Genomic DNA, 26118 nt, shown 5'->3' on the forward strand with positions numbered 1-26118 from the left:
CTCAAATCTGGCACTGCAACTTGCAACGCCTTGACTTTTGCAACTACTTTTGCAAAAAACCTGTAGCAAAACTCACTTGTGCACTTGTGAATACTGATGAGAGAGAGCAAGACCAGTGTTCGGCGAGGGAGGGGTCAATGAAGTCGTTTTATTGGTTGATGCCTAGCCAATGAATGCCATCGGTGTGGATTGTAAAAACTGGGGATGTGCGCGTGCATGTGAATTCGTTCAATATGAATTGCCAAGGAGCAAAGAAAAGACGTTTTGTACATTATAAAAAACATGTTGGTAACATTATTAATCCACTTTGTTTCATTGATGTCTGTTCTAATGAATTTGACACAGTTTAAGAGTGATTTTAACGGTTTCACAGGGTAACATGGTTACCTATGTCAACGTGGGACATTGGTTTGAATGGGAACTGGCGATTACACTTGTCAGAGCAGTAAATCGCAAGTGGAACTATTTTATTTGCAAAATGTAAAAATAAGCATCATAGGCTGAAATGTCTCCTGAAATGTCTAATTGGCCTATATACTTAAATTACATTTATTTATTTATGAAAAATAATACTTTGATAAATTGATTGATCACTTTTTGTTGGTCTAGTGGTAGTGTGTCTGTTAACCATGTATATTGACCTGGGTTCAAATCTCCTGTGAACATTTGTATTTTTATTTACATTGTTATAACATCAACCTTTACTTTTCAAAGGTTACATGACAATGTCGTATGTTTATAACAACCCATGACACAGCCAAAAGATGATCTTTCAGAATAGCACTTTGTGTGTGTGTGTGTGTGTGTGTGTGTGGGTGGGTGGGTGTGGAGAGCATGTACAAATGCCAAATTAACCAATTGGTGAGAATAAATGAGAATAAATTCTTACAATTTTCAATCTTAAATTGGTCTGACAATTTAAGAAGCCTCTTAACTATGTATGGAAAATGTAGTTAATTTTTTTATTTTTTTTATCAGTAATTCAAGCATTCTAAGCAAATTCAATAGATTATACTGTAATAGCTGGCTGTCAGATTCAGTTACAATTTTGATTGATTTATTTAAAACAATTGTATAAATTGTGTCTGTGTATGTGTGTTTTACAAAATTGTTTTCATTATATCTTTTAAAAAGACATCAAAATCTGCAGTGAAGCTACAAATGCATCCTGTCTGACCTGGATTTGAACCCAGCTTGCTGAATGAGCTGCCAGTAAGCCTAACCACTGGACCAGCATCCAGCTCTATTACATCTGTCACTTTATTGATTTTCAGGTTAATCAAGTCATTATTCATTATAAAGAAATTAAGGCAATTGAAAGTATTTTACTGACACATTTCAGCCTATGATGCTTTGATTTTGCAAATAAAATAGTTCCACTTGCGATTTACTGTTCGGACAAGTGTAATTGCCAGTTCCCATTCAAACCAATGTCCCACATTAACATGGGCAACCATGTTACCCTGTGACATCGATTAAATAAAGCAGGTTGATAATGATACCAGCATTGTTTTATAATGTGCAAAACGTCTTTTCTTTGCTCCTTGACAATTCACATTGAACAAATCTGCTGAAAAGGCAAGTGAAATTATTCACATGCATGCGCACATCCCCAGTTTTTACAATCCACACCGATGGCATTCATTGGCTAGGCATCAACCAATAAAATTTCTTCAATGACCCCTCCCCCTCCGAACACTGGTCTTGCTCTCTCTCATCAGTATTCACAAGTGCACAAGTGAGTTTTGCTACAGGTTTTTCACAAAAGTAGCTGCAAAAGTCAAAGCGTGAAGATTTCAATTTGCAGTGCCAGATTTGAGAGGTTGTAAGTTCTGATTTGTGGTTGTACTGCAAAGATGAATTATATTACAAACGTTAATGTGTAATACAAGTTTATGTCGGTAGTTGTATTTATGTAATTTTACACATTTGTGACTACTTGTCTGCAATTGTGAATTCAAAACACAAGCTTTGAATTATTGTCTGTGAGTGCAGATTGCAACATTCAACTTCAAATTGTTATTTTACAAGTTTTCACATCAGTGCTGTGAGTGCAAACTTACAAGTACACATATTTATTGTACAAGTTCTCAAATCCAAATATGCAAGCTCTCGAGTTTTGCTACTGATTTACCTTTATAAATGGGCACCCATCTCGCCACCATAGTGCCTACTGAATGCAGTAAGTAACTTGGGTCAATTTAAATCGGCAGTTAATATGTTTGTATATTAAATATGTTGTATTATTTACTGTACATGGACCAATAATTTTAGAAGACACATATTGCATGTCTGATGGTAGTTTTTGATTTTTATACCACCTTTGTCAGGCTTTAGAGGTGTGTTAAATGTGTGGGGATGTGTATTTATCAACCTGTTACACGTCGCACTGGCATACTGAATCAAGAAAAACTGGTTTTGTCAATAGTTCAGAAAGAACCTACATATATTTCTTCTATACCACAGATATCCCTTTAAAATAGCTTTTATTAGGCCTAACATTAACAAACATTATTACAATATTTAATGCTTAAAAGAGGCTTAAAAGAAACTGAAGTGCAGCTCATATCCACCATTGAAATCTGCTACTCTGAAGAACAATGCCTTTGGCTATTTTGTGACATCACAGTAATTTAAACTTTTAATCAACATTAATAATCGTGTTTACAATATCAAGGGCAATAACTGACAATTATCATTTTTGTCATAATCGTGCAGCTCTAGTGTGCAGCACACCACATAGACAAATAAATATAAGGCAGAGGTAGGTATCAAGGAGTCAAACTAACTTTAAGAGAGAGCAGAGACAGGCCAGTGATAGCTTTAACCCGAAGAGTATGTGCTTTGAAACATAATTATGGACACTGGTGAGGGACGCAGATGTGTAGCTTTAAATTGCATACGTTTTTTTCCAGGAAATGCTTCACATTAGCTTCAGAGAATTTGTTTAATTTATTTGCATGTAAGAGACAAAAATAGAATTTGTATTTTATTTTATTTTATTTTGTTGTTACTCTACAACAAAGTCATATATAATTGGTGGCTACACCAAAAACACAAAATTGGTTCCAATCCCATTCTTAACCTTGATGGTTATCCTACTAAGCCAGTATTGACAAACTCAGACTTAAATGAGTAAAAAAACATTGTATTGATTTTTGCAGGCAATTTAGCAATTTTCCTTCCACCGATGCCTGTCTTTTTATGGAAGCCCAGGTGTGCCATTTATAAAAGAATGAAGAAATAAATTATCAATCTATTAATTTGAAAATAAAAATGTGAATAAACCAATTTATAAATGGACAAATAAATAGACACATTTAAATGTGTTTATTTAATTCATGTTTTAAAATGTACTTATATTTAGCAATAAAACAGCACATTAATAAGTCATTTTAAAAAGCGTTTGGCAATTGCTTTTCTTCATCCATTTGCCAATAGCTTATCTTTATTGTTTGACCTTTCCTTTTCTTTTACCATTTGTCAATCCATACCAGCTGAAGCCCAGGAGTGCCAATTAAAATAGAATGAAGGAATAAATTATCAATCTATTAATTTGAAAATAAAAACTTGAATAAATAAGTCAATTTATAAATGGACAAATAAAAAGACACATTTAAATGGGTTTATTTAATTCATGTTTAAAAATGTCAGTATATTTAACAATAAAATTGTGCATTAATAAATCATATTTATTTCATGTTTAAAATGTCATTAAATGTAGCAATAAATGAGTACATTAATGAGTCTTTTAAATGCACTTTTTAATGCACTTTAAAAGCACCTTTTAAATTGCATTTTAAAAAGGTATTTGGCAATTGCTTTTCTTAATTCATTTGCCAGTTGCTTTTCCTCATCCATTTGCCAATGGCTTTTCTTTTTCATTTTGCTTTTCTTTTTATTTCTCCAATTGAGAATTGAGTTAAAATATCCCATTGGACTGTTGACTCGTGAGAGCAACCAATGAACTTTCGATTCAGTTATAAGACACACCCCCTCTCCTACGTGCCACTCGAAGAGGATGTAAGACGGCCTGTCATTGGATGATGGTACGAGCAGTTTACGTGATATTATTGGATCTACGAATCTGCGCATAAGAAACAGATGCGAAGCATATCAGAAGTTAATGGTGGCTCATTTACTGTTGCTGTGAAATGCTGAACGCAGCCCTACCTGAGCGTGCACAGTGATATGTGTCCAGGATGGGAGCTGGTAATCAACAGAACCAGCCTACCGACCCGCGCCCCGAACTGAAACACGTGCAGCAACCGCCATTTGACTCACCCTACTTCACCACTTGAGATACCGAGCCGATGAAGAATACCACCAGATCCTGTACTAAAGCACCTCTGTGAAGTTGGCACTCCATATAATTAAATCTTTACCAAATCTATACCATTCAAAAATGAACGTTTGTGCTGGTTCGGTGCTTGAGATATTAGACTTTTTTTTTTTTTGGTTGTGTGACGTCACTTTGAGATCCAAATCGCTCCAAACCAATGCAGTTCGTTTGTGCTCGGTTTGTGTTGATTTTTGCCATTAAAAGAAACACTGTAACTATTTCCTATCCTTAGATATAGCAAGAAACTTTTCATGAGCAGTGACGTCACTCCAAATCACTCCGAACCGGTGTCGTTCGTTTGTGCTCGATTTGTGCTGTCAAAAGAAACATCATAACGTATTCCTTTCTTTGTATTAAACAAGATAGCTTTTTGGAGCCATTAAATCATGCAAGCTAAACCACATGTCAATCACTCTCACCTGTCTCCATCATTTGTGCGAGCTTCTGGTTTGTGCCGTGTTTGGTATCGTTGAAGCATTCATTTTTTTGGCAAAGATTTCATCTTTCACCCCATTAAACTCTAACATATCTCTCTTTCTCTGTCAGGAAATGTCAGATTTGGTCTGATATTTAAACCAGGGATGAAAACTACTCACCTTTTAGCTAAAGTCACCTTTTCTGAAGCTAATTTGCCCAAATTGTTTGGTAAAATTTCTAAATTGCCCTTTTTAAAATCACTTTAAATGGTTACTTTAAGCTTAAAAAAAAAAAAAAAAAAAAACTTGAAACTCAGTTATTCTAGATTTATCTACAGTAATAGCAAAACATAGCAAGATAAAACAAAGCAAATATTTTTTTTTAAAGTTAGTCAATCAAATTAATATTAAGAACATAATATATAGAAAATAAATGTAGCCTACACAACCAGTCCAAAAGGACACTGACTAAATTTTTCTCATTAGGTTAGAACCTTTTGATCTAAAGGTTTATGGTCAAATGCTTGGGATTATTTCTGTACTCAAAAATAAATTGTGCCTAATTATAGATATCTATACAAACCTTTTATTTATTTGTTTTATTTATTTATTTAATAGTATTTTTTTAGAAGAAAAGTAGCCAACAAGTGTCCAGCATATGAAATCATTCAAAACTGTTTAAAAGGCATCCCAGGATGCACCTGAAGTTGATTGAGAAAATGAACAGAGTGTGCTGAGCTGGAATAGACAAAAGGCTACACTGAAGAAGTTCAAATATAAGATGTTTCTGATTTAATTTGCTTTGGTCATTGCATAATTTCCATACTTTTGTGTTACTTCTTAGTTTTGATGACTTTATAGCCTACTCTAAATTCTAAAATGTGCAGTAACAAAAAATAAAGAATAGGCAAGTGTTATCAAACTTTTGGTTTTTGTGTCCGTCTGCGTTGTTTTATAATTGATTTCAATGTAATTGTGCGCTAGATAGATGTCTTTGATGGCTTGTTCATGTTTTTAGACACCATGTCAACTTAAAAAATAACCTAAACTCTTAAAAGTATGTCTCGAGTCGAGACACCTACGTTTTGCTTTTTTGTGGTACTGCGTGTACTTTTAGTGCAACAACAACGCATTCCAGCATATGAACGGCACCTAACATGTTTTCAAACATTGCACTGAAATTTCAAAGAAATATTTTGAATATTAGCAACCATATTGGCATATGCAATTGCACAAACACCGTCAACGCTAGTCGTGCCACCTTCTAGCTAAAGTAAAATGAATAAAAGCAAATTCGGAGCTGAAAACTGTGGCTGAAGGGAAATAGTTATGGTGTTTCTTTTTCTTTATGGTGTTTCTTCTTCGCACAAACGAATGGTACTGGTTTTGAGTGATTTGAACCACAAGGGGTGGAAAGTGACGTCACACAGTCTAAAAAAATAATGTCTAATATCTCAAACACCAAACCAGTACAAACGTTCATTTTTGCTGCACAAATCAGCACAAACGCAGCACAAACGAATGGTATAGATTTGGTAATGATTTAATTATATGGGGTTGCCAACTTCACGGAGGTTAATAAAGCAATTGCTTCTCTGCACTGCATGATCTTACAGCTATTCACCTGTTTCATTACTGTATGACCGCTCTCTCTGCCATATTTGTGAACAAAGCCCATATACTGTACCCTCTGTGCACTGTGAGATCATCAATCATAAGCACTGGGGCACGATGAAACTGTGCTAAACTGTTTCTGTTTATAAAGCTTAATAAAGTGTTATCTTTCGTTTACACAACCAGAAGGACTTTTTTTTTCTTCCAGTAAAAGTTGTGACTGTTTCATTTCACACAATTCTAGCAGTGAAGGGGTAAAACACTTGTTAGTTATTGCTTTTTTTTTTTCTCTTGGAAAATGTCTGGCCTAAATCTTAGACATTTTACCTCAAACATCTTTGACATGTTAATTGCCATTATCTGTGTCAATAAAAGTTTGCCTATAACATAATCGATTCAGGTACAATTAAAATGTAAATTCATTCAAAATTCAAATTCAAAATGATAAATCCATAAGACCCAGACAACAATTGTAAAAGAGGAATGTGATAAAAGAATGTGTACATTGTGTGTTTACTGTGTGCATAGCTCCTGTCAGTCAATAAACATCTTCATGAAGATGAGCACAACAAATGTTTAAGCACAAACCTTATTTGCGACATTATAAACAGATATACACAGCAGCTTGGTGTAGAATATACAGTATATATACATATATATATATATATATATATATATATATATATATATATATATATATATATATATAATTTTCATTTGAAAGAGACACTTTCGTAATACACATAAGCAATACACAACATTAGTTTAAACTGTCATTTGTTCCACAAAAGTGTGCTCGCTTGCCTTCTCTGTATCATTAGCTGTCATTCCGAGAATCCGCCTTTTCTCGATCATACACAGGCAATTATTTTAATAAAAATAAAATATTTAAAGATGATCATACAGTGTTTTTAAAATGTATGTGATATAACTGAAAGGGGATGTGCGTTTTCTTCAGTATAATTTCTGGAAAGTCCATCGGCTTTCTCCAACGACTCGAGTCGTTGCCCTTGCTCACCTCCGTCGCATGTTTCAGTTTCAGGTCGGGAGGCTGGTTCTGTTGACAGCATCATGATTACCAGCTCCCATCCTGCACACATATCACAGTGCACACTCAGGTAGGGTCGCGTTCAGCATTTCACAGCAACTGAGCTGTGAAATGGATGAAGAAAAGCAATTGCCAAACGCTTTTTAAAATGACTTATTAATGTGCTGTTTTATTGCTAAATATAAGTACATTTTAAAACATTAATTAAATAAACACATTTAAATGTATTTATCCATTTATAAATTGGTTTATTTATTCACATTTTTATTTTCAGTGAGCCACCATTAACTTCTGATATACTTTGCATCCATTTCTTATGCGTGGGATTCGCAGATCCAATAATATCACATAAACTACTTATACCATCGTCCAATGACAGGCCGTCTTACATCCTCTTCGAGTGGCACGTGGGAGAGGGGGTGTGTCTTATAACTGAGTCGAAAGTTCGTTGCTTGCTCTCACAAGTCAACAGTCCAATGGGATTTTTAACTCGATTCTCAATTGGAGAAAGAAAAGGAAAAGAAAAAGAAAAACGAAAAAAAAAAAATCCATTGGCAAATGGATACATTAAAAAGTGCATTTAAAAGACTCATTAATGTACTAATTTATTGCTACATTTAATGACATTTTAAACATGAAATAAATATGATTTATTAATGCACAATTTTATTGTTAAATATAATGACATTTTTAAACATGAATTAAATAAACACATTTAAATGTGTCTTTTTATTTGTCCATTTATAAATTGACTTATTTATTCAAGTTCTTATTTTCAAATTAATAGATTGATCATTTATTCCTTCATTCTTTTTAATTGGCACACCTGGGCTTCAGTGGTATGGACTGATAAATGGAAACAGAAAAGCAATTGGCAAATGGATGAAGAAAAGCAACAGGCAAATGGATGGAGATAAGTAATTGCCAAATGCCTATTAAAATGCAATTTAAAATGTGCATTTAAAAATGACTTATTAATGTGCTGTTTTATTGCTAAATATAAGTACATTTTAAAACATGAATTAAATAAACACATTTAAATGTGTCTATTTATTTGTCCATTTATAAATTGGTTTATTTATTCACATTTTTATTTTCAAATTAATAGATTGATAATTTATTCCTTCATTCTTTTATAAATGGCACTCCTGGGCTTCCATATCTTTTACATTTTTCCAGCTGCATTGTATTCATCCATTTTTACACAGAAAGATGGCACACAAGCATGTGATTACACTAAATAAATTAATGCAAGCTATAAATAGAAGCTCGTTCACACCAGCTCTGTCTATCCTTAGACATCAACAAAGCCTCTGACAATACGCCAACCAGCCATTGCACTTGCATAGAATATAGTCAACCTTTATGTAAATGAGAGTTAACAAGTATTTCTTAATTTAATTGTATGACTTATCCACTGTAAATGAGATGTAAATGGAACACCTCTTCTCTCAGTCACCATGTGTAAGTCATTTAGATTCGATTAAGTCTATTACCTCCTACTGTAAATGAGTCCACTGCATTTAGACAGAAGTGGCCCTAACTGACTTTGTTTACACTTAAATCAATATGAGTCTATTCAACATTAGTCTCAGCCTCAGATGGCACAAACATGGACTGTCCACGTTCATTGATCATCTGACGCATATTGCACCCACTTTCTCGATTTGGCAAGCTCTAATCTGATTGGCTGGTTTCACGCAACTTCTGGGAGTGAAGCTTTTAATCACACAGGTTTTTACAAGGTATGGAACTGAAACAATGAGCACTTTTGAGGAAGAATCACTGAATTTGTCAGGTTATTGTTATAAAATGTTTGAAAGATACTCTCAAAGTAAATGAAAATGCTAAAAATTATATTATGCTCTGTGTTCTAAGCTATGTCTGTGAAATAATTAGTACTTATCACTTTTGCATGGATAGAAAAATCACGAAGTTTTCACATTTTTCACCATTTTTCTTTTTTTTTTTTTGGGTTCTTTTTGTGGTACAACCATTTGCGGAGATCCATTATTTAAATCATTTTGTCTTATTATTATGGGACAATCTATTTCAGATAATTCTTTCTCTAAACTGCAACTAATATCAAAACAAACCGTGCTCGGTCACGTTGCATTTAAGTCAGATTGTCTCTTTTTGTTTAAATGAGCGGATCTTGGGCATAATACTTCAAACTGGAGTCACAAAAATCAAAACAAAAATTGTCAATTAAAACATGGAAGCAGTAACCTGACTCAGCAGTGTTTTATTGTGAGTTGTATTTAAATCTGTATACTTTCATCTCCTGGGTGGTGTTTGTGTTATTGGTTGAAGTCTTTTAGGAATAAGATAATCAGATCAACCTGCCAGTGATCAGTCGTCAGTTGTAGAAGAGCGCTGTTATTTTCTTTTCCCCCTGATAATTGAGGAACTTGCCTTGGCAGGCTTAGTGGAGCAGGGCACCAGAGAAACACGGACAAAACACGCACTCACAAACCCAGAAATCTCTCTGCCCCACCATCAAACAGTCCCATTTTCAGCAATCTTTTATGTCAAACCAACTGCAACGCCCTAAATACACGCTCGAACTCTTACACAAGCACACATACTTGCCCACAGCCTATGCTGTCTTACATATGACTATTTCCATTGACAAAGTAGCGTGCAGGCAGTCCCTGCAGTAATGTTCTGCAGGCCAGGTCACTGCACTCTCTCACACTCCCTTCAAAATTTTCTCATGTGTATTTAGTCTCTCTACACAAATTTGTCCATTTCTGTTATGTAAAAATACGTGTTTGCTTATGTAAATGGTTACTTACATAGTGAAGCGTTATAAATTATATTTATTGGTTTGCGTATCTTAATGGCACTGAATTATCTGCTGCAATGCAGATTTGCAATTTTTAAGTACTCTTCTGATAAGTACATCGCTGTCAGGCTGAGGAACAGAATGCACAATATGTGGTTTTGGAATTAGCAACAACAATTTCATCCTTTCTAAACATAGACAACGATGTTGAGTAATTTACACCAGCATAATCCATCAACAGCGAGGGAAAATAAAAACAGGGATCAGAACACATTGTTAACGTGTTATGTGGGTGGTTTGCTAATAGCTCGCACCAGTGAATGGACAGAATTATGAGACTAGTTAAACAGCCTCTGCTGCGATCGTGATTACAGGTCAACGTTTGGTCAATAACGACAATGACAACCTGAAAGGACGTACCTTAATCCGTACAGCACGGTGCCGTCTGGGTGCAGCCGTATCATGCGGTTCTTGACTGTGACTCCGTGAACGAAGGATTTCTTATCGTTGAGGAAGTAGGTGTCAGGTACCCACAGCTGGTCCGCCACGCGGTTATCCAAGGTCAAATTGAGGGGGATCTCAGAGTAAGACAAACGTTTGTCTCGCCAGGCTTGCTGGAAATACATGGTCAGGGTGTAGTCCTAGAAATTAAAGGAATAATAATTAATAATTTAATAATTATTAATAATTTTCTTTATTTATCACACATTATACATTTGCACATATACAGTGAAATTCTTCTTTTTCACATATCCCAGCTAGGCTGGGGTCAGAGTGCAGGGTCAGCCATGATACGGCGCCCCTGGAGCAGATAGGGTCAAGGGCCTTGCTCAAGGGCCCAACAGTGGCATCTTGGTGGTGCTGGGGCTTGAACCCCCAACCTTCTGATCAGTAACCCAGAGCCTTAACCGCTGAGCTACCACTGCTAGTAGGATCATGAAGACTTCTGACAATAAACATATTCTACCTACAGAATAAAAAACAGAAGTAGTAGGGGTCAACTGATATGGATTTTTCAATGGCTGATGCCGATAATTAAAGAGCAGGCTGACTGATGACCAATATTATGCTGATAAACAGTGGCGTTTAAAATTCTGAGACCACACTGAAAACCTGGGATTCCAAATTTAATTTAAACTTGGAAATAAGCAGAATAATATGTTTCAGAATTTTTAAACATTTTGAACAAACAATGAAAAATATATTTTTTGCAGAATTTATTAATTTTTGTTAATGTTAGTCAATAAAAAACACAATTGTTGTTAAAAAAACATTAACAAAAACAACGTTTGAGTTTAAAAATGTATTTGTATATGTTGAAATTAACATTAAGATACTGTAAAAGTATTGTTCATGGACGGATGGATGGATGGATGGATAGATTATATAGATAGTGGGATGATATGGTTTTCTCACGATTCGGTTCGATATATACGATATGAGGTTTACGATTCTATATTATCTCGAGTCGATATGATAACACTTAAATGAAAAAGTATGGCAGAAAATTGTGTTTATTTTTGGAAAAATGGTTGGGCAAAATACACATAATTTCTCATCAAAAAAAGTAAGGGATAATCCACGGCTAGGTGTGCGTTAAACGATTTTAAATACACGACGTGGAGGTGAAGAACCACCCGACGTGAAGCGGAGCATTAAAAATCGTTTAACGCACACCTAGCCATGGATTATCCCGCTTATACCATGGTCACTTGCCAGAATTGATAAGTTAGAGCTGTAATATATTTTTTCGCAGCACAAATTTTGACTGGAAGAATAAAAATTAACGGTTCATTTTATCTAAGGGCTGTTAGATCTACAGCTCTGCCTGTTCTAAATCAGATAGAGAGAAAAAGTAGTGCGACCACACACTGTGAATTTAAATGCACAATCCAGAAATAATAATATCCACAGAATGTAGAGGGGTTAGCACTCCAGATAAAATGTACTATTTAATTTATTTTTATTGTAATTTTCACATTAATATGGAAAACTCGACGTTACAAACGTGGCAGTGACAGTAAAAGTAGCACTTACTGTATAATAAGGGGAAAACCATTCAAAACACTCTGGAACCTGCAGATTTGGATGTCTGAGACATTAGTATGGTATCCATCAAGGCTGTACAATTGACTGAATTAATGAAATCGCAATTTGTCCTTGCTTGGTAGCGCTTCACTGCAAACAAACAGTGCTTCTCCTTCAGTGATTGAGTCAGAGATGTGTGAGTGCAAGGGGGCCTCTAGTGGCTATAGGCACACTTCAGCACAGCAACATAACATTAAACACATTACAGTTTAAATGTTCTTGCTGGACAGCGAAAAACATATTTAATAGGTCCTGATTTCAATCTCTCACCCTCCGTGCAAAACACGCTGAATTCCATGATATTACTCGGTAATGTTATGTTGCTATGGTTACAAACAGCGCATTAATATCAAACAGTGATTAAAACTGACCAGAAATACTTGTGCATTCAACGGTTTGAACTGCACGCATTCCAGCCAATCAGTATCAAGTATTAGAACAGACTATGGTAGAAATATACATGATCAATGAATGTAAGAGGTTGTAGCACTGGCTCAACTGGGCAAGGGGGAGCTCCCTGAACTGGCCTGAAACACTCTCCCACTGGCCCAGCGGATCATATTTATTGTTGAGCCCTGTAGAGGCTAATACAATATAATCATAGCAGTTGAGATGTACACACATACGCTGGCTAAAGTGTAGGCTATTATTATTTTATTTTTTTATTTACAACTATTCGTTTACCCATATTTTCTCTAAATGTACTAAATACCCAATATCTACTTGAAATTCACTAAAACTAATAAAATTGAAAACATATTTTAAGTAAATAAAATTCAATGCATTTGAAAACAGAAATTGTGCATTATGCATTAACTAGGCAGTTGGTAGATTTTGGTATTGACACTAGACAGAATGACAACATATTTTAAACGGCCAATCAGTATCACTGTCTAAAGCACATGATATTATCTTCGGGTTAGTTCAGGGGTGGTTTGGATGTGGTTATCAGCATGTCCAGAGAACGAGGGGACAGTGGGTTGGCTGAGTGGTGGCAGGCAGTTTCAGCCCCATATTTATCTCTCTGTGCTTCTCCAGCAGTGACCTGCGAAGGAACTCTGAAAACCGGTAATCGTCTTCTGCCAAAAATATCCCAGCACACTTGATAAAGTTACTCTCAGGCATAAGAGCACAGAACCCCCCTCTGATTCAAAAGCCGCCAGAGGAACCAGCTGTGCCTCACACAGTCCCGCATGTGCATGCTCAAACAGCCGCTTCAGCATGACCAAACACACACTCAACACTAAACACACCTGCACACACACACATACATGCCCCATTTGTCAAAAATTTATCCCAACACAACAATAAATGCACTATTGCAATGCTAGCAGTTTTTACAACCATATTATTTGACTAGATTTTCATAGTTTCTAAAGAAAATGTGAGTTTTGCGTGCCAGTGTAATGCTAGGGTATTGTGAATGGTTTTTAGTGTGTTGCTATGTGGTTGCTAAGGTGTTCTGAGTGGTTGTAAGTGAATTGTGATGCAGTTGCTAGGATGCTAGGGCATTGCTAGGTGATTGGTAAGGTATTCTGGGTGGTTAGATTGTAATTTACACTGGTCAAACAACATTTTGTTCCACTGTATACTTGTACATGGGGCTGTAATGACAATAAACCAAACTTAAATTAAAAAATGTAAACATTTTAAATCCTCTACAGAACAGAGAGGACAAATTATTGATAGCAAAGATATGACTAAATAAACCCCTGATAATTATGTAGAAGTACCACTGGCATGAGCAAAACTCTCAGACTTCCCTTCCACAGCTACACTGTAAACCCTAATGTTGTCAATGCTGGAATTAAACATTACATGTAAATGTCAAGTTTGGGGATCATAACACAAATATCTATGTTCCTTTAACTTATTTATCTTAAAAATCTATAGACAAGATTTAAAGTGTTAAATCAAATGATTGAGTACAAAATTGAGGCTATGGGGAATACCTACACTTTAATTATTTAATTATGTTCAAAGGGAAATTAAGGGGGCATTTAAATATTTGTTATTAAGAATTTATAGAGGTTTCACCTGTTTTGTAAAATTATATACTGTATGTATTTTTGTTACAAATAGTTGTTTCGTGTGATGACACCATTAGTGTGATCTGTGTCCCATTTGGTCAAGTTGGAAACTGTTCATTTTATTTAAGTTCACCTTGTGCATGTGCAGGTATATATGCATTACAGTGGAGAATTAATTACGTTTATTTAACTATTGACCTAGAATCGGTTGTAATCTTCTTTATTTGAGCTACATTATTGAGAAATTTGAGTCAATTCAACTAAAATGATTAAATAGAAACAACATTTAATAAACAGCAAATATGAGTGAAAGGAATAGTTCACCCAAAAATTAAAATTTGCTGATAAGTTACTCACCCTCAGGCCATCCAAGATGTATCTGAGTTTCTTTCTTCATTAAAACAGAATTTAAGATTTTTAGGATTTCATTTCAGGCCTCCTCCTCTAAACAATGACGCGCTTCCTGACTCCTCCTCCACCTGACGTGTGATCTTACCAATGACCTTACGTCATCCCTCTCATGAGCGCGTGTCATAGAGATGTACAGAAGTGAACATTTGTGGTTAAAAAGTATATAAGTATTGTTTTGTTTCTCAAAATAATAAATCGTTTGCGTTCAGAAGAATTTTATTTGTCGACTGGAGTCATGTGGATTATTTTGATGCACCCTAAATATGCATTTTGGACCGTCAAAAAAATGGAGTACATTCACTTGCATTGTTTAGAGGAGGAGACCTGAAATGAAATCCTAAAAGTCTTAAATTCTGTTTTGATTAAGAAAGAAACTCAGATACATCTTGGATGGCCTGAGGGTGAGAAAATTGTCAGCAAATTTTCATTTTTGGGTGAACCATTCCTTTAAGTCTACTTGTATCTAGTTACCTTAAATAGTTAAGTCCGTTCGATATGAACATCAAGTAAAGTTAACTTAATTACACAAGTTTTGGAGATGCTATCACTCAATTCAATTGAGGGAACAAGTTTACTCAATCAATTGAGTAAAGTCAGCTTATCAGAGTTTTTCAGTGTAGTCTTTGTTACAGTATGTAGGGTAGTTTAGGACAATGCTAAGCGTCATGCTGCAGGTTCCCATTAGGACGAGTAGCTGATGTCTTCCTCAGACTCTTAATGAAACCGCACTCACAATGTCTGCTTACTGAGACATTATGGGAAAAAGTTCCAGTATGTACGGACTTCAGTACCTTAGACATGAGTGATACCTCAAATCATGTGGTTTGTTGGGGAGAGGTGTGCTATAACTTTTCTGAGCAATCAGACATTGTGATTTTCACCAGGCGGTTGATAAAATGGTCGAAAAACTCCCACAGACTTACAATAAAGGAGGGACCTGAGCCATATCAACAAGAACATTATAGAAACTTGGAGGTGGGCTCTTCTGACTAAGAGTTGATGATACCAAGCTGAATTTGATACAGTCTAGGGGCTGTCAGAGAATTTGAGAGAATTTGTTAATTTGAGTTAACATTCCGTAATAAGCTGTTGAGTCAAACTGGATGGATTTAATGAAGAAAGAATGAAGATTCATGCTACACATTAAACATGTTTAGATGATACTAATGTTACTCCTCCATTCTCAGCTTTTACAACCCCATGTTCCACATGGAGCAATCAAGTACAATGAAACAGAAGTGCATATACCATATGATTAAGTCTTACAGTATTATTTAGTGCTGCTAAAAACAACTTCACCGTAAAAAGACAAATTGTGCTGTTGTTAGCCTAATTTAAGTAATTTAAGAATTACTTTTGTTGGTGTAACCCAATGTAGCCAGGTTGATTAAGTCGTATTAACTAATATTAGGATTCACACACATTTTGGTCAATTAATTTCCATGAGTTTTCCAGATATTCGTGTAAGGATTTAAAACAAAACATAATTCTACAAAGACTGTACTCACAAAAGCAATTTCTAGCAATTTTAGAGCTCATGACTAGAAAGAAATATATTCACTACTGAAATTTCCATGAGTTCCCTATGACTTTTAATAAGTCATTTGCATGACTTTACAGGCCTGGAATTTACTATTTAAACATTTCCTGACATTTCCCTGTTTTTCATGACAGTGGGAACCCTGTAATATTTTTTTCAAATGTGTGAAGAGGCACTTCTATGGCTCTTAAATATAATAAAACCTATTAATTTAGATCATGCCAAATGAAGAAGATTTTGACATCACTGAAATTTATTTTTACATTGTATTTTGATCATCAATTAGTCTGTCAATTATTTGTTCCATTCACTGAATATAATCAGATAAAGAAGTCAAATTTTATTTCCAGAACTGTTTTGAAAAGCATGTTATTAAACACAACCAAACAATGTAAATCTACACTAAAAATTGAGTACAAAAAAGGCTTAAAATATATATTTTACAATATAATAACATAGACCCAACTATACCTATTAATAATGACAATGTCAACTATTTTCATTTTCATCTATGTTTACCACGACTATGATTATTATTCATTAAGAAAAAACCTAGAGTAAAATAAAAACATTAACATTTTGGGAAAAATGAGGTTAAACACATTTTTCCAAATGGTACGCTGATCCCATGGTACAGAATGTGGAACACCTGGGCTTGGAACTGTCCTCCTGGCTTCAGTGCCAAATGTGAGCATAATTACTATGGTCACAGATGGTAGCAGATGCCTTTTTGGGCTCTGTTTACTCTTCTTTGACATCAGTAGATCTCAAACCAAGACGTAAACACACGGCTTTCTGTGAGCTCACATGCAATGGAGTGGATTTTTCACAACTTTTAACTACTAATAGAATTATGCATGAAGACAGTTATGAAGTCCAATTGTACAGTGATACATAGTGGATTTTAGAATCCACTAATCCATAATGGATTGCTAGAATCTAGAATAGTTAACCCACCCATGAGGGTGAATAAATAAAAACATAATAAATTTTTTTTTTAAAAAGTATTTTCATTTTTAGGTGAACTGTTTCTTTAATTAAAGCATTTTGCGAGTAGATGCAGAGATGTTCTACTAGAGCAAAAAGCCTCTGTTAGGTTGTGCTGTTTAATCATCGTTAACGGAGCTAAAATTGCCAGTGCAAATTAAATTAATCAAGGACGTTTCTAAATGTGCAGCATAAATGCACTGATTAAGAGCGCATTAGCTATGAATTCTTTATGTGACGAGAAATAACATCAACAAAAAGAAGTCTTCCACACAAGAAATAGCACCCTTGGTATTCAGTGTACCAAAGTCATTAAAACAGGATCTGTCTACACTCCTTCAGTAGATTTACTCTTAATGCAACTGACCGACTTACTTCCTTTGGCTTGCACTAGGGGTGTAACAGTATGACATTTTCACGGTATGATAACCGTCACAAAAATGACCACGGTATTACAGTTTCATGGTATTTAGGTGCATTGATAACATTAAAAGCAGTTCAATATTTGGTTATGAAATAGGCTATTTCTGATAAACACACAGATAAATATTTCAGTAATAACCAATTCTTGAACTTTGTTTTGGATTTGGACACTCTCTTAATCTGACAAGGTAAAAAAATTAAAAGAAAAAAATCACAAACAGGTCAACATTAATAAAAAAACATTTGGCAACATGTACAGTAGTCAGGTGATTATAACTAAAAATATTTTGTTATTGTTATTTTATGATTTATGAAGTTGAATTGTAATCATTTGTAATGGTTATTGCCCAGGTTAACAGTTCAATTCTATAATACCTACTGAAAATGTATTATTCATGTGCAGTTTATTTATTGGCATTCTGTCCAATACTGACAATTTCTGCCACAGTTTCACTGTCAGTTTCTTGCATGCATACTGTCAGTGTCAATTTCCTGAACACCAAAAGCCATGCATTGTGTAAACACTATTTAGTACTATGTTTTACAAATAAAACATATTATTGGTATTATCAAACACATCGGCCTACTGTTGCGCTGCACTTAGGCAAATGAACAAACAGTTGGCACATCGTAAAGTTGAACGAGGTCTTAAATCCGTTTGCTGCGTTTGTGAATGTGACAGAAAGCATAAACATAACTTTAGCCTAACTAGTCATTACAAATCATGTAAAACTACACTGAATCTGGTGTTTTTATGAAACGGGCTATAATTTATTATCCTGTGTACTGTATTTCCACTTACATTCATCTCCGCAAATTCCGTGGGATGGTGCTCACGGAGATGGTGCTTAAGGTTTGAAGTGTTTCCCGCCTGAGTCGATACTTTTTTGCGGCAAACTTTACAGACTGGGAAACCATCAACATTGATGGTGCCTTGTGGGTCTTTTACATAGCCAAGTAATCCCAGACAGCGGACTTCAACTTCTGTGGAGGCGGTAATAAAGGTTCAGGCTCAGACATGTCTGTATGCGGCGCTCCGCTCGTGCTGGACTTCTGATGTGCTTGTGATGCGCAGCGCTCTCGACACCTGCATGTCACCTTTAAAACTGAGTGACAGTCAAATGCAACATGAGGAAGGTGCAATTTAAAGATTTATTTGATCTAGCCAAGTTTATATGATGCTGTGTAAATGTCGCAGATTCTGTCTTAAACTGATTTGGATTTTAGTCTGTCTTTATCTTCATGCAATACCGTCAGTGAGAAGATTTCAACGGTAAGATAACCATCCGTTTTAAAACCAAGGTATATTGTGAAACCTTGAAACTGTTACATCCCTAGCTAGCATTAGTTGACATTTACCATAACATTATCTACAGCATACCTCATGTAAGATAAAGTGATGTACGCAGCTCTTAAGATGGATATCCAGATCGATAGATCATATTGAGATAGTGACAGAATGACACACCATCGTTTGTCAGGTTTCTCCCACAGCGAGCTGACATTGACGCAAAGGCTGCTGGGAGCTCTCCATTAAGCCTGCCACAGCCCAAATCCACACAAATCATCATATTCATCAGACATCCGTCTCCACTGCACAAAACCCACTTAAAATCTGACCCTCAAAACCAAAATAAAAAATGTCATTATTTACTTTTTCCAACCCCTGACTTCAGCCAGTTAAATAAATGAGGGCGTCAGGAGATTATCAGTGTTGGGGGAGCCACTTTGAACTCTATTTTGCCAAGCTACTCATAAAATGGTTAAAGTACAGTCAAGCTAACCTATAAAAAAAAATGTAGCTAACTACTCCACAAGTTAAAAACAAAAAGTAGCTCACTACACTGAAGCTGTTTAAGGGGACAACGTCTTTAAAAATACATTTAGGGTACGTTTACACGACAACAATGTACTAAAAACCTAAACGTTTTTCCTTTGCGTTTTTGAAAAGTTTCGCGTACAGACGACAATGTTGTCAAAATGATCCCCGTTCACACGAATCCACGAAAATGACTAAAAACGCTGTATTATGCATGCCAGGCCAGTAGTTGGCAATGTCACTTTGTAAAGAAACACTACACGCCTGCGCACATAAGCATTCTTCCACAGAGCGGTGAATTCAAACAATGAAGATGGCGAAAGCATCGTGCAATTTTGTCTGGACGGACGATGAGTTTGCTTTATTACTACAATTACTTTGCTGGAGAAGCATCAATAAACTCAAAATCTTGAGCAGCACAAACACAGTCCTGTAGTCCGTCATTGTAGTTTTGAATGTCTCGCGTGTTGTTTTGAAGTACTCGCGCACATGCCTAAAGACTGAACACGTAATACGTGTGCGCATGAAGTCATCGTTTTCACAAATTTGCTTTTTGGATGTTTACGCCGAGACGATAACGGCATCATTTTCAAAAACTTGCACTTTGAAACTCGTTGTCAAAAGTTTGCGTTTTCAGACCCCAAAACATCATTGTCGTGTAAACGAACAGCCAAAATGCATAAAAAAGTTTTCCATTTTTAGTTGAAAACTTTGTTGTGTAAACGGCCCCTTAATGTGCAATGAAAGTATTTATCTGGGACAAAAACAACAAGAATCTCAATTAGGGTGACAGCACTGAACTTGAATGGATGCAATTAACTAAAACTGAAAACACACCAAAACTGTGATGAACAATTAACTATTTTTTATAAATGAATCAGTGAATCGTTCAGACTGATCTCAATAAAATGATGTGACTGTGGCAGCAGTTTTGCTAAATTAAATTGTAAAATGGCAGTTCTAAGGTGAAATGTCCAATGTGTGGCAATAAAAGCAAGTTAAATGTTCTTCCAAACAGATTTGGTTTTTACGGTTAATGCACTATTAAGTTTTAAATGAACAAAACCTACCTCCACAGCCTAAACTGTACACCTAAACCAATGCAGTAATGTCATAAAAGCAAATGTTTTATGAAAAACGCAATTGCTGAAACAACCTTGTCATTTTGTGGTGCTTCTATGACACTTTCTCCCCAAGTATCTTAAGTCTTATAACTCAAATAAGCTTATAATTGTTGTCGGTTATGTTATAAAAACTATAGGTCGATCAATCGAGGATTTTGACGATACCAATAACTAAGGTGGGGGAAAAGGACGATAACCAATTAATCGACCGAGAGTTGTAGTTTTGTTTTTTTTAAGATTTTGCCTATAGAATTATAAAAAATGTCTTAGTCTTTACGTACAATAAAGGGCACAGACACTGAGGCTCAAAAAGGAATAAAATCCCAAAAGCAGTTTATTGTGCATCCAAAATCCCAATAATACAGATTTGGTGCATAACACAGAACTTTTAACCATAAACAAGCCTGAAATACACCCGGGACTCTTATTTTGAAATGAAAAGAGACTTGGCTCCATTTCAATGCTCTACAGTATATATGTATATATGTAAGAATAGCTTTTATCTTCACCAGATGAAGAGTTTTGTATAGTTTTTTTTTATATCTATAGTTTTGTATATATAGTTTTTACATCTATATTTAACCAGATGAGGTTTATTGATGAGGAATAAAAAAAAAACTATCAGTCTGTTTGATGTCACAAAATAGCATTGTGTAAGGAACAAAGCCAAAAAGTGTTTATGTTTTACTGATAATTGTGTTCATAAACTGTTTTACTCGTGATGTGTGTGAAAGTGAATAAAAGTAATTGTTGTTGTTGCGCCTCTAGTGTTTATTTCAGCAGTAAACTGCCGCGATACAAACAACGAGATCCGTAAAAATCATTTCGCAAACATTTAGGTATAGCAACGTGATTCTATGAGACCAGGTTGGAATTGTTTATTTACATGTACCATCGTAAAAAAACGATCCTCTAAAATTAACTGGACTTCCCAATCCTACTTGACAAAGACTTTGTACCAATGTTTTTTTTTTTTTTATGTTATCTTCCAATGAAAGTGAATGGTGACTGAGGCTGTCAGTCTCTTTTTTAATTATTTCTTTCAGTTAGTTACTCCCCAACACTAGAGTTTGTGATGGAAAATCTTGACAACAGGACACTTAGTGTCACCAGTGCCATAGCTTCACTGTCTCTCCACATGAAAGAATCCCCAACACGGCCACAGCGGACTTGGAAGCCTTCATTAATTTGTCATGACAGGGAAACCATCCGAATGACTGGTTAAGTACATGCCTCTAAATATTGGAGGTTGTGAGGGAGATGGTCTTAAGATGGTCCAGTGGTCATACCTGGGGGGTGCTAATGGCATCACTGCCACCATTAGCCTTTATTCCCTTTTTGTTTTTGTTTTTTTTGTTTTTTTTTTTACAGCTACTTAAGCACATTTGATAGAACAGTCTAACACCCCTATCACAAGATAATATATTAACAGATTACACAAGTGAAATGTGTTACATTAACTTCACTTAATCTAAGAATATAACTGTGAGTGTCGTGATGATGGTGTTGATGACATGTTTGGAGATAAACATCTGATGTCGAAGAGATGATTAAGTGGCAAATTTTATTGCAATGTCAGACAGACTTCAAACGCCAGGTGTTTCAAATTAATCTACAACCGAGCGCCCCTTTGAAAAATTAGCATGAAAAATTAGTTTAATGTTGTTATATGATTAAACTTCTTTCTGAAAACATCGGATTTCTTGTGAGATATTTTCAGTAGACATAATAAACCCCTTTAGGGTGATACAAGGCCTGATCACCATGTTAAGGTTTAATTTCCAAAAAAATTGTAACTGCTTATTACACAGCTACCTACCAAACAAATATAGAAATTGACATGAAATATTGCATGAAACAATCCATCTTCTATAGCCGCTTGTCCTATGTAGGGTTGCAGGTAGGCCAAAAGCAGGGAAACACCCTGAACAGGTGGCCGGTCCATCACAGGGCAATACACACATACAATCACACCTATGGGTAATTTTAAGGTCTCCAATTAACTTAACCTGCATACCTTTTGGAGCAGAACACCTGGAGGAAACCCACACAAACACAGGAAGAACATGCAAACTCCACACAGAAGGACCCATTTAGCCAAGACTTGAACCCAGGACCTTCTTGCTATGAAGCAACAATGCTACCCACTGAGCCACCATACCATACCATACCATAAAAACACTACAGAGTGATAAAAGACATAAAATTAGCACAGCTATGAAGGAATTTGGTTGCTTGCAAAACGTTCAATTAAACAGCAGTTATTATCCCAAAAAAGTATCGTTTTCTGACGACTAGGCATGAAAATCAACACATAATGCGACACCGTCTTTGCAGACTGATCGCGCTGCGAATTCTGCATCAGGAAGTCAAAAGTTCTGCTACTGAAATTGGTCTATGTTTGCCGAAATTCGAACCACTGTCCCCAGTGGCCGATCCTGGAAGTGTTGTTGAGGTGAAATGTCCACAGGGTGGTGCCAAAAGTGAGTTGTATTTTTAGTTTGTAAGTAATGCAATACAGTCAACAGGAATGTGTATTTTATTAACCCAAACCCCAACCCTAAATCTAACCTAACCGTCTATCAATGTGAGTCAGTGGGAAATTTTCAAACTCTACTCTAAAGTTTCCTAAAAAGTATAAAGAATACAAAATTGACGCTGACTACCACCCCTGGAGTCGTGAGTTCGAATCCAGGGTGTGCTGAGTGACTCCAGCCAGGTCTCCTAAGCAACCAAATTGGCCCGGTTGCTAGGGTGGGTAGAGTCACATTGGATTAACCTCCTCGTGGTCGCTATAATGTGGTTCTCACTCTCGGTGGGGCGCATGGTGAGTTGTGTGTGGATGCCGCGGAGAATAGCGTGAAGCCTCCACACACGCTATGTCTCCGCGGTAAAGCGCTCAACAAGCCACGTGATAAGGTGCCCAGATTGACGGTCTCAGATGCAGAGGCAACCGCCTCCCAGATTGAGGCGAGTCACTACGCCACCACGAGGACTTAGAGCAAATTGGGAATTGGGCATTCCAAATTGGGGAGAAAAGGGGAGAGAGAAAAAAGAATACAAAATTGACACATCTAAGGCTGCAATTATCCAGAAAACAAAGTTTGAATGGAGTCTGTAAATTAACTGCAAAAAATAGTGGAGAAAAAACAGACGAAGAAAAAAAAATCCTGGCAATCACTCTAATAAGCTTCTCTGTAGAGTGAAATGTGGAGCAGAACCCATCAGTGTATGAAATTATAATACAAGTTGCTCCTGTTTTGGAGAACACCATGTGACCACACAGTTGGTACTCTATTTATGGCTGTAGCTAAATCGTACATTTACCTACGTCGAGCAATGCTGACTTTGAAAGGATAAAAAAAAAAAAAAGAATCAGCAAGCTTGACTTAAAACAATCTATCAAAACAGAGAGGAGCCTACTAACCTTGCATTTTTTGAGAAGGGAGGTGTTGTCATAGCAACTAAAAGTACAAATAACACAAAATAACTATTTTTTTCAGCTACCAATTAAGTAAAAGAAACTAATAGACTATTCAAAAATTATCAACAATTACGCACACTAGTACTAATTAAGTCGACCAATCTAATTTGGTCTAAATTTGTCTTTTCATCCATTTCTTATTTCTATCATTGCGCAGCCCTGCCTCTTATTCATGTAAGCAATTAATGCTTGTCAGGATAATGATACATTGTTTCCGCCCCGGTAATTATTTAGCCCGTGAGCTTGCACAAGTCTGTTTGAATCTTTGCCTTTGAAGTGACTATTATGTTTTCAGCGGATCCCCTTAAACACATCCTCTGACCAAGCAACAAACAAAGGGTTTTTCTTCCGAACAGTGGGTATTTCCTCTATAATTTATCCATGCAAACTGAAGGAAAGGGACTCTCTACAGCAACATTCACACAGCAGCATAATATGGTTGTCAGTCCTTTTTAGAATGCTCAATACGGTTCTGTTCACACATAGTTTAGTAATAAACATATGGAACACCTTAGAGGACAAAGAGGGAATTTATTTTCTGAAATAAATAAGTTTTGCGTTCCCTTGCAATAGTTTGCGTTCCCTCACAATTTTACATTCTCTTATAACACGTTTTGCATTCTCTCGCAATAAGTTTTGCATTACTTTACGATAAGTTTTGCGTTTCCTCACAAGTTTCGAGTTCCCTCGCAATAGTTTTCCGTTCCCTCACAATAAGTTTTGCGTTTCCTCACAAGTTTTGCATTCACTCGCAATAGTTTGCGTTTCCTCACAATACGTTTCTCATTACTTCGCAATAAACTTTGCATTCTCTCATAATATGCTTTGCATTCACTCAAAATAGTTTTGTGTTCCCTCATAATAAATTTTGCATTCCGTCACAATAAATTTTGCATTCCCTCACAATAAGTTTTGCATTCATTCACAATAATTTTTGCACTCCCTCATAAGTTTTGTGTTCCCTCACATTAAGTTTTGTGTTCCCGCACAATAAGTTTCGCATTCACGCGCAATAGTTTTACGTTCCCTCACAATACGTTTTGCGTTCCTCGCAAAGGTTTTGCATTCCTTCGTAATAAGTTTTGCATTCCCTCACAATAAGTTTGCATTCACTCGCAATAGTTTTGCATTCCCTAACAATAAAATATATATATATATATATATATATATATATATATATATATATATATATATATATATATATATATATGGTAATAAAAATCATAATCATTCTTCCAAAAAGCATGGTTACAGTACATCAGTTTTACTATAGTAACACCATTGTTTTTAAACTACCCAAAAAACAGACCGTTATGGAAATTAACCATAGTTTTACTAAAATAAAACTTCAGGAACCATGAATGAAGTATCCATGTTTATTTTGGTATAAACCATGGTTTTCAAAATGGTACCACAAAATAACAGTGGTGTCTCTTCACAGCATTCAAAGCTGCTGTTGGTTAATTAAGAGTTTGCGACTCAATTGGACACGACTTGACTGGGCTCGACAGGACAATTATCACGTCAGTTGGGATATGACTTTTTGATGTTTTTTTAATACTTTCTTTCGATACTGTCCTTATGGTTAGAGGCATTATTGATGGCTACGGCAAAAAAAGGGCAATAGAAAAGGGCATTCAGTTCGTTATTCATTCATCCAGCCAGCATTCAATCCGCTCCTTTGGGCTGTTGTATGACCAGCACAATTCAAGTGTCACACCTTTTAGTAATGGTTGTCAATCCTAAACACTGACGTGTGAACATATTAGCCCTCGTCTGTTGCAAAACAGGAAGGCAAGGCAAGAAGTGTGAAAAACAGATCAATTATAATATCAGATTATTCCATTTGTATTATGTTTCCTCAAACTCAAATGAGTCATCAGAAATGGCCTCAGCCCGAAAGCACAGACTATGTTTGCCTTTTCTTATGGCCTGTCTCCAAAAATAGCCTGAATGTCAAGCAATGAGGATGCAACTTACATAGACTGGCTTAAAGATTTGCAT

General features: G+C 35.7%; 1 protein-coding gene across 3 annotated transcripts in view; it reads right to left on the reverse strand.

Annotated features, from left to right (window-relative positions):
* Positions 1–26118, reverse strand: part of LOC127418207 (gamma-aminobutyric acid receptor subunit beta-2-like) — a 60261-nt gene that overhangs the window by 30390 nt on the left and 3753 nt on the right. For all 3 annotated transcript variants that reach the window (XM_051658658.1, XM_051658657.1, XM_051658659.1), the window contains exon 4: positions 10629–10849. In XM_051658658.1, the coding sequence (XP_051514618.1) occupies positions 10629–10849 (221 nt within the window). The remainder of the gene's footprint in view (positions 1–10628; positions 10850–26118) is intronic.

The sequence above is a fragment of the Myxocyprinus asiaticus genome, chromosome 27 (genome assembly GCF_019703515.2).
Source record: "Myxocyprinus asiaticus isolate MX2 ecotype Aquarium Trade chromosome 27, UBuf_Myxa_2, whole genome shotgun sequence".
NCBI lineage: Eukaryota > Metazoa > Chordata > Actinopteri > Cypriniformes > Catostomidae > Myxocyprinus > Myxocyprinus asiaticus.